We start from the raw sequence: 13,506 nt of genomic DNA on the forward strand, positions 1-13,506 counted from the left end.
TAGACATTTGAAAATTTCCTTCAGTATGAAAAAACCAAAAAAAAAAAAAAAAAAAAAAAAAATCGTGTTGTTCTTGGTTTGATTCTATATACGCTGGCTTGGAGGCTGACATAACAGATGATTTGTGAAAACTTAAATCGTGCAAAGATTACATAAAAACTTGGTCAATTTTGAGATCTATACCCCCTTGATCTGGCATCAATAAGACCCCATACGTGTTTCATTTTTCATCGCTTATACACTTCTGTTAGTTTCCATCATTTTCATTTAACAGTCAAAGGCTATTTAGATATTTTACAAATATTATTAAAAAATTAAAAAATTATGATAAATCCACAATTAATTACATTAGGAAACATGTTTGGGTTCGACTTGTTATTTTTTAATCAAGCAACATCTCTTTTTCTTTTTTTCTTTTTTTTAACCGAACCAAGAAACATCTCTATCATACATTTTAATCTTCACATAAATTTTTGTCCACTATGAGAATTTGTTTTGCATAGAGGCCAATTACTTCAAAGTGACAATGATTGTTTTATAAATCTGGCAGTAACATGATTGAACTAGGATCTGTATCTCTATTACTGGATTTAAATTGAAAGTACAGGGATAAAACGCTTGCATATAATTCTTACATATTACACTCTAGGAAAATGGCTGCAAAATACACGTATTGCAGTGTTATTCCTTTTTGTGTATTCCTACTGTTCTATTCATTTCCATCACATTATTGCCATGCAGTTTATAATATAACTCCATCCCAAGCATTATCTAAAGCACAAATTCTTGTCTCACCAAGCCAAATATTCGAGTTAGGATTCTTCACTCCTAATAGTTCTGGCAACCAATATGTGGGTATTTGGTACAGTAAGCAAATATCTCCGAGTAAAGTAGTTGTGTGGATAGCCAACAGAGAGAAGGCTCTAGCAGTCACAGACTCTGCTGCAACTCTAATAATTGGCAGCAATGGAAATCTGAATCTTGTGGATGGGAAGGCAAACTCTGTCTGGTCAACTGATATTCCTGTCCCACATTCTAATAATTCAGTTGCAGTGCTTTTTGACAATGGAAGCTTGGTTCTCAAAGACAGTATATCAGGACAAGTTCTATGGCAGAGCGTTGAACATCCTGGAAATGCATTATTACCCAAAGAAAAGATGGGTTTTAATGTTAGAACTGGTGAGAGATATGAGTTGACTTCCTGGAAAACTGAAACTGATCCATCAATTGGAAACTTCACCATGGGACTCTCACAACAAAGGCCGTCACAAGCGTTCATCTGGAATGGATCAAATCCTCACTGGAGAAGTGGACCATGGAACAAGATTAAGTTCACTGGTGCGCCTGAAATGGATCCGTCATATCTAAGTGGATTTAAACTGGAAGAAGATGTAGAGCAAGGATCAGCTAGTTTCTCTATGGACATATGCTCCAACAGCTATTGTCATATGTTCATTTCATCACAAGGTATTGCAAAGGTTATGCAGAAGGACAAAGAAACTGATTGGTATTTTAGATGGGAAGCACCTAAGAGTTCATGCGACGTATATGGGGTGTGTGGACATTTTGCTCTATGTAAAGCATCTGGATCTCCAATTTGCAAGTGTATGAAAGGTTTTGTCCCAAAATCAAATGAGGAGTGGAAGAAAGGGAACTGGAAAGGAGGGTGCGTTAGACGAACTAAATTACTTTGTGACAAAAGCACTGGTAATAGCTCATCTTCACCAAAAGGAAAGAAAGATGGGTTTTGGAAAATGGGTATGGTGAAACTTCCTGACTTTCATGAATATGTGCTTATCGAAAAGGCTGAAAGTTGCAATGCATGGTGCCAGAGTAATTGTTCATGCCTAGCTTATACATTTGTGGATGGAATAGGCTGTTTGGTATGGTCAAAAGACCTTGTTGACATTCAGGAGTTTTCCTATGGTGGAGAAGATCTTTTTCTTCGTCTTGCACATACAGAACTAGGTGAACTTTTTGGTTAAGAGCTAGTTTCTTTTTTGCGTTGAATACCAATTTTGAATAATATGTTCATAATTATATATATGATACAGATGGGGGTAAGCAAATCAAAAAGGTTATCATCAGTCTTGCGGCTATTGGTGCTACTGGCATTATTGTAGTTGTCATATTTATCGCTTGGTGCAGGCGGAGAGCTAATCGAAAGGGTAAGAAAATGAAAGTGTTATACATGCTTCCCTCTAGCTATCCCGCTCTCACACTTACCTACAAAACACACAGACACAAAATTCCATCAAACGCCCAAACATCAATTTGCATGGAAGAATATAACCAAATACATTGAAAACACATTATTCTTGGCATATGGCAAAAACAGTAGGTTAGGTCCAAAATAGAGAAGAATCAGTACTATTCTTGAATGTGTCAATTGAATTTGTTTGTGTTGGCTTCCTATACTATTCCTAATAACTTTAATCTGTTGCTACTCGCTATGGCATAATATGGTATCTAGATGCAGCTAACCATAAGCGGAAAGAAGGGACTGAAGAATTGTCATTACCATATATTTGAATTTATACAACTTCTTATTGATATTTGGTAACCAAGTTCTTTTCTTTTATCCTTTGAGTAATCAAACTGGCTAATACTAATTCACATTAATATTAAAATCATGGGTTCACTGTGAGCATATTTGTTTTCTGCACACATATATAGCAATACTTCGTATATCAGGCTACTTGTATTATTGATTGCCTACTAGTGCAGGCGTAAATAGAAATATTATAAGCTCTGTATTTTATTTATTCGATTTTTTGGGACTGCATCTAAGATCCATTGTTGGGTCTCAAAAAAGCAGGAAAAATTAAGGAAACCTCAGAGCACTTCAATTTGACCGAGATGAATGACAATTCAATAGACACTCTGCAAAGTGCAAGACGGCAAGATCCACACGAGCTAGCTATTTTTAATTTTGATAGCATATTAGTTGCTACAAATGACTTCAACATAACAAATAAACTTGGGCAAGGAGGTTTTGGTCCTGTTTACAAGGTGATTTATTAGTTATTTATATATTCGATTTATTGTTACTGCTAAAACATGAAAACATAAATGGATTGACAAAATTAATGGTTGCGTATATTGCCAGGGAATACTACATGATGGAAAGGAAGTAGCAATTAAAAGGCTATCTAGTAACTCAGGACAGGGCATAAAAGAGTTCAAGAATGAGTTGACTTTGATCTCCAAACTCCAGCACAGAAATCTTGTTACGCTTATGGGTTGCTGCATACACAGAGAAGAGAAGTTATTAATTTATGAGTTCATGCCCAACAAAAGCTTGGATTGCTTTCTTTTTGGTTGGTTCCACATAAGGCATTTATAGTCTCACTTTTAGAGTAATTGTCATTTATTGTTTGCTCAAAACAGTTTGTATATATGCCTATCATGGCTAAGTAGGAAAGTTCTGCCAATATCACTACTTTTATCTTCTTCCCCTAAAAGATATTAGCATAAAATAGCTCTATTGACTAAATTCTATTGGTTGTTGCATTGATTAATTAGACCGAAGAAGAAGATCAGAACTAAATTGGGCTAGACGCTTCAACATTATTCATGATGTTGCTAAAGGCATTGTATATCTCCATCGCGATTCTTGTTTAAGGATAATACATCGGGATTTAAAGGCCAGCAATATTCTCTTGGATGGGATGATGAATCCGAAGATATCAGATTTTGGATTGGCAAGGATTTTTCAAGAAACAATAGATCTAGCTAACACTCAAAGGGTCGTGGGAACACTGTAAGCATACCTTTCTGTTATAATGTTTAGTAACCCCTTATTTAAGTGATAGCTTATGATTTTGGTTTTATAATGTATCACTGATAGCATTCACAAAGTGTAGTTATTATTAGCATGTTTGAATCTACTGTTGCATGCAGTGGTTATATGTCTCCAGAGTATGCAATGGAAGGAATATTTTCTGAGAAATCCGATGTGTATAGCTTTGGAGTGCTGCTGTTAGAGATAGTTAGTGGCAAGAAGAGTAACAGCTTTGATCTTTTTGACGAACAGCTAAGCCTAATAGCATATGTGAGTTCATTTGACACTCTGTATCTGATCCCATATTTAATATGTTATCTACGTGAACTTCATTCAGTCTGATAGATGAGGAAATATATATTATCAGGCATGGCAATTGTGGAGTGAAAACAGGGCATTGGATTTGGTGGATGAAACAATATTAGCTGATGACTCGTATTCTACATCGGAAGTAGCGAGGTGCATAGATATTGGGCTTCTTTGTGCACAGGACCATCCCATGGATAGGCCAACTATGCCAGAAGTTGTGATCCTTCTAAGCAGTGAAACAGATCGTCCAAAACCCAAGCGTCCTTTGTTTTACTTCGGAAGCTCATTGAAATCATTTCATCTTCAACCACAAAATGGTGTTGAATATTGCTCCACAAATGAAGGTACCATTTCGATGATTGAAGGGCGCTAGGTGCTAAGTTTCTTTTTATTTTTTATTTTTTTTCCGTTATTGGTTATAAAGTCCATGTGGAAGTAAGAGGAGTGCCACTGGTGTGGAGGCTAATATTGCCTATTATTATTTGAGCGTTTTATAATTAATATTTAGCAAAAATGAATTTTATATGAATGCTTGTGGTATAAGCTGATCACTTTTGTGGTTGATAGATTAACATTAATTGTGATTAATTCAAATGTTGTACATTTTCAAGTCAGTAGCGTGAGCTATACATTGGAATTTTTTCTTAGTTTGGAAAAATCAACTTCTTTTACATTCAGATCTTCTGTCCCATTCCTGTTCATCAGTGGAAAGATGTTCCTTTCATTTAGAAAGATTAGTATGTATATGAAATAAAATAAATCAAAAGTAATAATTGTTTTTTAAAAATGAAATGGGATTTATCACTGGTCAAACGAAAATAGACACAAAAGATAGGATAAAAGATCTTGATCTTTTATTTATTTAATTCTATATACATAACAATTCTGAGGTTTAAACATCCCAAATTAGTATAATTAGGGAACAAAAACAGAAAATACACACCAAATATGAAATGATCAGGGTTTGCACTGGGGACAAACTCATAAACAAGAAGTCTTTCATTTCCTCCCAAGCAGAAACCAAGGAGTCTACCCAAATTACGGTGCTGAAGCTCGGCATTTAACAGTTATTCATTCTTAAATTCTAGATCTCCTTGTCCAGAGTTCTGAGACAGCCTTTTAACGTTTACCTCTTGCCCACTGTAAAGATTACCCTGCCAATTACCATATTACAAAAAAGAAATAAAACCAATAGGAATTGCATTCGAGATTGAAATATCTCGAGAAAATGATAGATTTTGTTCCTAAAAGATTAACCTTTTCATTACCCTATAAACAGCACCAAAGCTTGTCTGCATCAGCAGAATCCTCTGTTGCAACTCTGCTGGTTCCAAAATCTTATTGCAAGGACTCTGCACTCTCAATATCTTCTACAGCTTCTGGTGAGGGAAAATGGTTTGGAAACATACATTAATTGATTTTAAAAACCTGCGGTAAGATTAAGGTACTTTTTGACTTTTTCATTTGCCTTCCACACTCTAATCTATGCATAGATGGAGATGATTATTACAGCACATACAGCACATCCAACGGCCTGCACAGCGACAGTTATGACAGTTTGAGAAGCATTACTCTTGTTTCCAGCAAAAGCATGACAAATGTGCTCTGATCAAAGCATTACCGGGTTGCAATTTTTTATCAAGTCTAAAAACTATGTACCAGGAGAATTAGTACATTATATATATATATATATATATATCAGTCCGTCTATGGTGCAGACGGTCCTCATGCGGACCACAGTGTTGGTGACAGTTTTTTATAGTATTGGTGACGATTTTATAAAAAACCGTCGTTAATACTATGAAAAACCGTCACTAATACTGCGGTCCTCATGCGGACCGTCCTCACTATAGAATTTCCGATATATATATATCGCAGAAATGTTCTACCATTGAGCAAATGCAATCATAAATGAAATCCTCATTTTAAAAGACAAGGTCTAATCCAAATGAGCAAACAAGTCTCAGGTCAATGTGATATTGACCCGTGTGTGCATATCTATAGCTTCTCTAGTGGGGGTGGTGTTGCTAGCTGGTGGAGAAGCAGGCAGTGAATCATCATCATCATCATCTATTGGTTGAAAGAATCGCTGACTGCAGCTGGGACCGATATATCTTGCACCTCTTTTCCCAATGCAACACTCAGAAATACCTTGAAAACTATTGTCCAAGCAGTCGTTGCAATCTGACTATGGCAAATCAGGCTCACACAAGACTGCAGTAGTTGCATTCCCAGCTGCATATTTTTTACCAGAATCACCACCGGCTGCTTCATTTCTTAGACTATCCAAAAGGCTCAAAACCACTTCCATCAACATCCGCTGCGACATGATGGGAACATTCCCAAAAGAAATTCCTGGTGTAGTTTCCATGCTGCCAAACAAGTTGCTGTTCCAGTAGCGTAACGTGTGCACTCATTCTGATTAGGACACTGGTCTATGATAGAATTTATGGAGAAGTACAGCCAACTAATGTTTAATTGTTTTCCATATTATGGGGTCACCCTAGACATTGGAAAATTTCCTTTAGTATGGAAAAAAGAAAAAAAAATTAATTCATGTTCTTTAGTTTGATTCTATATATACTGGCTTGGAGATTGACATAACAGATGATTTAAGCGCGCAAAGATTAGATAAAAAGTTGGTCAATTTTGTGAAAACTTAAAGCGTGCAAAGATTACATAAAAAATTGGTCACTTTTTTGTATTGGTTTCAGAGAGAAATAATACATCTTTTTTGTCAATATTTGTTGTTTTATTTTTCTTTGTTTTCCGTTTTATTTTTCTGTATTTTTTATGGTCAAATAATCACGACAAATATCATGTTTGACTTATGAGCCTATCCTTCATAGGCTGAAAGTTATAATTACAATGCTGTAAGCCTGTATGAAGAGGAGGAATCAACAAAAAACATGATTGCAAACCTTGCCGTCTACTCTATATCGTATTCACCATGACCTATCATAGTTTCTTTCTCATTCCAGTCATAAGCAATGTCCTTCTTGTTTCTCTCTCTCTGTCTCTGTCTCTGTCTCTGTCTCTCTCTCTCTAGATAGGGAGGGACTATGTTCCGGACGTCCGGATGGGGAAAAAACGGATGAAAAACATGCTTCAAATGGTGACCCTGGATGCTTGTTAATGTAATGGATGGTCAAGATTAGAAGTTATTTTTCCTTCTATTCATTCTCTTTCCTCTCCCACCCCTTTCCACCCGACACCATCTGTGAGTTTGGTCAAAAACCCATTTCCTTCCTCTCCCACCCCTCTTCCACCCCATTCAAAACCACCAGTGAGTTCGGCAACCATCAGTCACCCATTTCCCACCATGTTGTCTCCTATTTTCAACAGTCATTAGCCACCCATCTCAATCCGTCCCATTTGGATGAGCTGTACAGGAATTTGGAGGAGGCACAACTTCCAGGAAAATGCAATTTTCAACGAATCTGACTGAAATATATTTTGTGGGAATTTAGAAAAAGGATTTAAAAGAACCTTCCCTTCTAGTGATCCAGAATGCGTATTGGATCCAAAATATAAAAAAATCAGGCTTTGAAGGTGTTCTTCTCATTGACTCTGCTTATTTTACTGTTTATATATCTTAGCAACGATACAAAATAGAGAAGAACAGAGAGAAAGGGAGAGAAGGAAACGTGGAAAATTCGCATTCATTTCTATAACAAATGCCAAGAGTTCGAAACTGTCAAAAAAAACCGAGTTGCCAATTCGGCTCTAATTAAAGTAGAAACCACATGAAAAAATTAAAAAAACAAAAAACAAAAAAGCAGGAAGTTCACAATTTATTCTTCAATACCCTGACGAAAGCCCTCAAAATTTTTCTTATGGCCACGCATATATTTGTTGCAGGCCAAACAGGACCCAAATGATAATGCCTCCCAGATGAATTAGGAAACGACAACTCCGAAAAGGAAGGAAAAAAAAAACAAAACAAGGGTGTGATATGTTGGAAATTCCAAAGAAACGCGCAAAAGCACAAGCAAAAAGGAAGAAAATTCCAGAACCTAAAAGGAAAATAAAAGGAAAGCCAAAATGGTAACCGAAAGTCAAAGAACGAAGGCGATTATCAGAATGCGGTTGGGCTCACAGTGGGTGATGGCTGCCTTCAAATGGGAGAGAAGACAGTGGCAGATGGTGTTGAATGGAGTGGAAGAGGGTTGGGAGAGGAAGGAAATGGGAGGCAAATTTTTTTTCTATTTTTGACTGAACTCACAGGTGGTGTCGGGTGAAAGAGGGGTGGGAGAGGAAGGAGAATGAATGAGAGGGAAAAGCAACTTCTAATCTTGATCGTCCATTTCCATCCAAGGGTCACCATTAAAAAGCATGCAACTTCTAATCTTGACCGTCCATTACAATTACATTAAAAAGCATCCAAGGGTCACCATTTGAAGCATGTTTTTCATCCGTTTTTTCCCCATCCGAACGTCCGGAACATAGTCCCTCCCTATATAGATATACATATATTTTAACTTCGACTTGGTGGCGTGAATGACGGAATTCATACCAAAGACTTGTCATTTTGTCAAATTTTCAAATTAAACAGTCAGACGGGCTCATCAAGACGCCATGCGTAGCAGGTGTGAAAAGATGGATTGAGGTCATTTTGAAACAAGTTCTGGAAGTTCGCTAATTAAACGAAACTGGATAAGGATTTCTAATGTTGTTTCCAATAGCATGAATTGGCTCACAGAAAATCTAAGCTCAAGTTTCCAGCATATGATAACAAAAAATTAAGAAGACTTCAATTCCACATCGTTACTATATGAATATCTTGCAAATATTTCTAAAGTCATTTTTAATTGTCAATTTTTAAAAGTAAACAATTTTTTTAGTGTTGGACAAGAAATATTAAAATGAAATTTTCTTTTACAATTATAAAAAAAAAGATTAGAATACTTTTGAGAACTAACACTTGTCTAATGCAATAGAAAAAGTAGTTTTAACAACAACTTAGCAAAGCATTCATCGTACTAGACAATTCCTTGACTGATAAATTAACCCTATCGAGGAAAAATTTCAGAAATGGACATATCATTAATAGTAGTTGACTTAGACTTGCTTGTAGAGTTATCGGATTCGACCCCAATTGAAGGCATGTCTCCGTCAGTTCGAGTTCGAAGGAAAAAAGCTGGTTTTCGAGGTAATGCCAATGAGACAGAGTAACTGCTTAACATGAGAACTACCGTCGCCATGGTGGGTCTGTCCACTGGATCTTCCTCTACACAAAGTAAGCCAATTTGGATACATCTGATTACTTCATTTCTCGAATAAGAATTTCCAAGGCTCGGATCTAATATCTCCAATATTGTCCCATCCGTCCAATGTTTCCAAGCCTATATTAATTCATAGTGCCATTTAAAATGTCACGACAACCAATGATGACATAGATTACAGAGTTTCATTTTGGTTCATACTCACATAGCTCAGGAGGTCCATGGCACCATCCGATTGAAGAAAACTGCTATTCTTCTTGCCAGTTATAATCTCCAAAATTAATACACCAAAACTGTAAACATCGGACTTCACGGAGAACTGTCCATAAAATGCATACTCTGGAGACATGTAACCACTACAGAAAGCCAATCATGAACAAAAAATTTAGTTTCAATACAAGGTTTAAATTCGAAATAATTTGAATTATAATATTTCTACATCATTGGTAAGTAACAAGGTAACTTGTATAAGCAAAGCTATTCACAGAAAGCATATATAACGCGATCAATATAAGCAGAATGCACATGGTACATACAGAAAAGCTAATCAACATTTATACTAATATCATTAAGATGGAAAGTAATGAATGCACTGATTGATAGCTGAGAGATGGTAATGCAAATTCTTACTAAGTTCCAACAATTCTACTGGTATTCGCATGAGTTTGATCAACTCCAAATATCCTTGCCATCCCGAAGTCTGAAATTTTTGGATTCATTTCCTTATCTAACAATATGTTGCTAGATTTAAGATCACGATGTATAATTTTGAGTCGAGAATCTTCATGAAGATAAAGAACCCCACGAGCAACACCATTAATAATTTTGTAACGGATTGACCAATCCAACCGTCCTTGTTTTTCATGGCCTACAAATATGTTATTAGTAAAAATATATTCAGCTCAGTATAAAATAATTAGATCTTTTGCATGTGTGTCGATAAAGAAATAGTTCGATTTTATGTATTTAATGGTATATTGGTCCTTAACATTCTTACCGATCTTAAAATTTATATTAGATATGTAGCAAATATTTTAGTTCAAATTATATTGAAATGTACTTTGAGCAGTATTGATAGCTTATGCTGAAATTTTTAAATACGTCAGAAGACAAACCAAACAGGAAGTGGTCAAGGCTATTGTTGGGCACAAATTCGTAAACAAGAATCTTTTCTTCTCCTTCTAGGCAAAATCCCAATAGCCTAGCCAGATTTCTGTGCTGAAGCTTAGCTACTAACAGAACCTCTGTCTTAAATTCTTCTGCTCCTTGCCTAGAGCTTCCTGAAAGCCTCTTTGCTGCTATATGTTGCCCATTTGGAAGTGTTCCCTGAATTATGGTTAAAATCAGTCGTGTTGAGAAATGTAAAAAAATTATAAGCTATATGTAAATTTACTCTCTTTAAATCAAAGCAATATACCTTGAAAACCTCACCAAATCCACCTTCACCTAATTTGTTACCATCAGAGAAGTTGTTTGTGGCTGCTTTAATTGTACTCAAATCCAATTGTAACGATTCTACAGTAGTTATTTCATTCCCATCTATGCAATCATCAAGAAGTAAAATGTAAAATAAAATTTTAAAACAATAAGTTGCTTAATCTTTGAAGTTCATAAATGCGCATATGACAGAATCAAATCGTGCAGTAGAAGAAAATAATAAATGCATGATTTAATAAAGTTTGACAAGGAAATAAAGCACCGTCTCTTTATACAATTTTACCGTTTCTTTCTTGTATTGCCTTGTACTTGTCCGTTGCTCTTCTTCTTAGGAAATAGAATGCTACAGAGGAAAGAAACAAAACAAAGGCAACTGGAGCAGTAATGGAAATTATAAGTGTTGTAGAGCTTTGACTTTTTCCTGTGAAGACCATAATATAAACATATAACTATTTGAGTTCTCCTATATAAACGATCACATTTTCCAAACAGAGTATCCAATATTGTTCCTAAAACAAGTTAAAACTTAGCTAGTAAAATCATGAGATGCGTTTTAGTTTACCATCTGATCCCGGTGTTGGTCCATCTGATCCCGGTGTTGGGGTTGGTGCAGCGGCAAGCTGGTAAAAAGGGTAGATTTCGTATCTAATATTGCAACTGGGATTCAGAACATTTCCCCCACGCTTTCCGTAACAACAACTCATAAGACCTGAAATCATTCCTCGAAGACATCTATCACAATCAGAGCTGTTCAGGTCAGGCGTGCATTGGACAAGGGTGTACAGCGTGTCGGACGATGTAAAGGTTGCTTCTTTCGTGCCAAACCTTTTAGCCCCAGTTGGAGCATCCACAGCCTTTGTCCGGGAGTCGTTCATTGATACTTGCAACAGCTGATTAAACCGGACTGGCTCGGAAATATCTTGTATGTTGTACAGAGAAATAGAAGGATCTTGGACCATGTTGCCAAAGAAAGATTCATTTGAGTAGCGTACCATACAATGATCGTACCATATTACAGCCACCTTTTCTATGGGACAATATGTCTCAACTAAATCTTTGGCTGCAGTAGTCAAACATTCTTGACACATATTTATTGTTACGTCGCCACGGCACAGAAACAAGCCATAAACAACTGTTCCGGGGTCTTGGCCAATAGAGGTGTTGTAGAATCCGGTGTCGCGAGTGGAATTGGATGTGAGGGAAGAGAGGACTTGATTGAGATTAGATTGGTAGATACTGTTTGGTGTGAAAGTGGTTGTGTTTGGACAATCATGGTATCGGTATTCAGGGACAGCTTCACTGAAAATGCTAAGCCGGATAAACAACCAGGTGATCACAGCAGGAACCGCCATGTTCATATAACCTGAAGGAGTAGTCATCGTGATGATCAATCCCACGACTTTTTGTTTGTCATCATATTAATTTAAAGAGAAATATAACGAGGGACGTGACTGGAGTGGCAAGAATGTAAATTTTACCAATTTTCCTTGACCAAAAAATTCCACCGAGGTAAGTCATTGCTTTTGGGTCCCTTTGATTTCAAAGTCTTGGATCGGAAATTCATTTAAAAAAAAAAAAAAGTCTTCGATTGGAAATGAACGGTGGTAAATGGCTACTGAAAAGTCATTTCTTCGGAAAGTGGATGGCTGTGTTGACTAATTAATGACTATTCATGTCATGTAGCTAGGTTGGCTAGCTTAATTTTCTCTCTTGTTTTTGGCCCCTTCAATTCGTATTCCAAAAGTTGGATTATTTTCGTTCATTGGACAAAACTTTTAATAGTAGTCAAGTTATTTATTTATTTTTTAACATTAAAAAAAAAACAAAAAAACAAAAAAAAAAAAACCAAGTCAACAAGTTTGACATGGCTTTCATATTTGTATTATTGTTAATATTAAATCACATTTTTCTTAGTTTAGATTTTTAGATGATATTTATTATAAACAACTAGTATTAATCCTCATATTATGATGAGTATGTAATAATAATAATAGATAATTTTAAATATAATCTATAATAATTAATTATATTTTAAAAATTTATTGTTAATAAGTATATTTGAATTTTTTTTTTCAATCTATATTATAAAAATTTATTAAAAACTTCTATATATAATACTATTCAATTATAAAATTTACATTTAAAAATATTTAGCTATATAATTTTTTCCATTTATAAAATTTTTTTATTTAATTTTTTTCATTTATAAAATTTAAATTCAAATTCAAACATATTTAAATAATATTTTTTTTATATAAAATTCAAATTCCAATTCAAATATATTTTTTTATTTCTTGCAAATAATTAATTCAATATATTAAATACTCAATGTAATATAATTATTTATAGGTATTATTATTATTATTTATTCTATAAACATTTTTTTACCTTATAAGATAAATTATTTATAGAATTCAAATTAAAAAATGTTTATCTATTTAATTTTTTTCATCTATAAAATTTAAATTTAAATTTAAATTCGAATGTATTTATATAATTTAATTCAAATTCATATGTATTTATATGACATATTCATTTATGGAATTCAAATTCAAATATAATTTTTGATTCTTTTTAAATAATTAATTTTTTATATTAAATTCTTATAATATAATTTAATTATATTCATTATTATTGTTATTATTATTATTATAACCTAATTAACAGTAATTTGAATTTAAAAAGAAATGTATACACACACCCCCATGTATATACAACTTAACTACCATATGTGTCGGTTTATACATTATG

At 34.7% G+C, this 13,506-nt stretch overlaps 2 protein-coding genes across 2 annotated transcripts; one reads left to right on the forward strand and one right to left on the reverse strand.

Moving 5' to 3' along the window:
• Positions 1-549: 549 nt before the first annotated feature.
• Positions 550-4,885, forward strand: LOC107405709 (G-type lectin S-receptor-like serine/threonine-protein kinase At1g61440). The gene is made up of 7 exons (XM_016012796.4): positions 550-1,968; positions 2,055-2,168; positions 2,819-3,012; positions 3,110-3,320; positions 3,526-3,763; positions 3,904-4,054; positions 4,152-4,885. The coding sequence occupies exons 1-7, from the start codon at positions 654-656 to the stop codon at positions 4,464-4,466; spliced, it is 2,538 nt and encodes an 845-aa protein (XP_015868282.3). The 5' UTR covers positions 550-653; the 3' UTR covers positions 4,467-4,885.
• Positions 4,886-8,977: 4,092 nt separating this feature from the next.
• LOC107405707 (cysteine-rich receptor-like protein kinase 25) lies at positions 8,978-12,161 on the reverse strand. Its single transcript, XM_016012795.4, has 7 exons — positions 11,318-12,161; positions 11,039-11,176; positions 10,736-10,857; positions 10,434-10,644; positions 9,949-10,186; positions 9,524-9,674; positions 8,978-9,438 (listed from the first exon to the last, which is right to left on the reverse strand). Exons 1-7 carry the CDS (start codon positions 12,132-12,134, stop codon positions 9,106-9,108), a joined length of 2,010 nt encoding a protein of 669 aa, XP_015868281.3. The 5' UTR covers positions 12,135-12,161; the 3' UTR covers positions 8,978-9,105.
• Positions 12,162-13,506: the final 1,345 nt, after the last annotated feature.

Source organism: Ziziphus jujuba, chromosome 1 (assembly GCF_031755915.1).
Source record: "Ziziphus jujuba cultivar Dongzao chromosome 1, ASM3175591v1".
NCBI lineage: Eukaryota > Viridiplantae > Streptophyta > Magnoliopsida > Rosales > Rhamnaceae > Ziziphus > Ziziphus jujuba.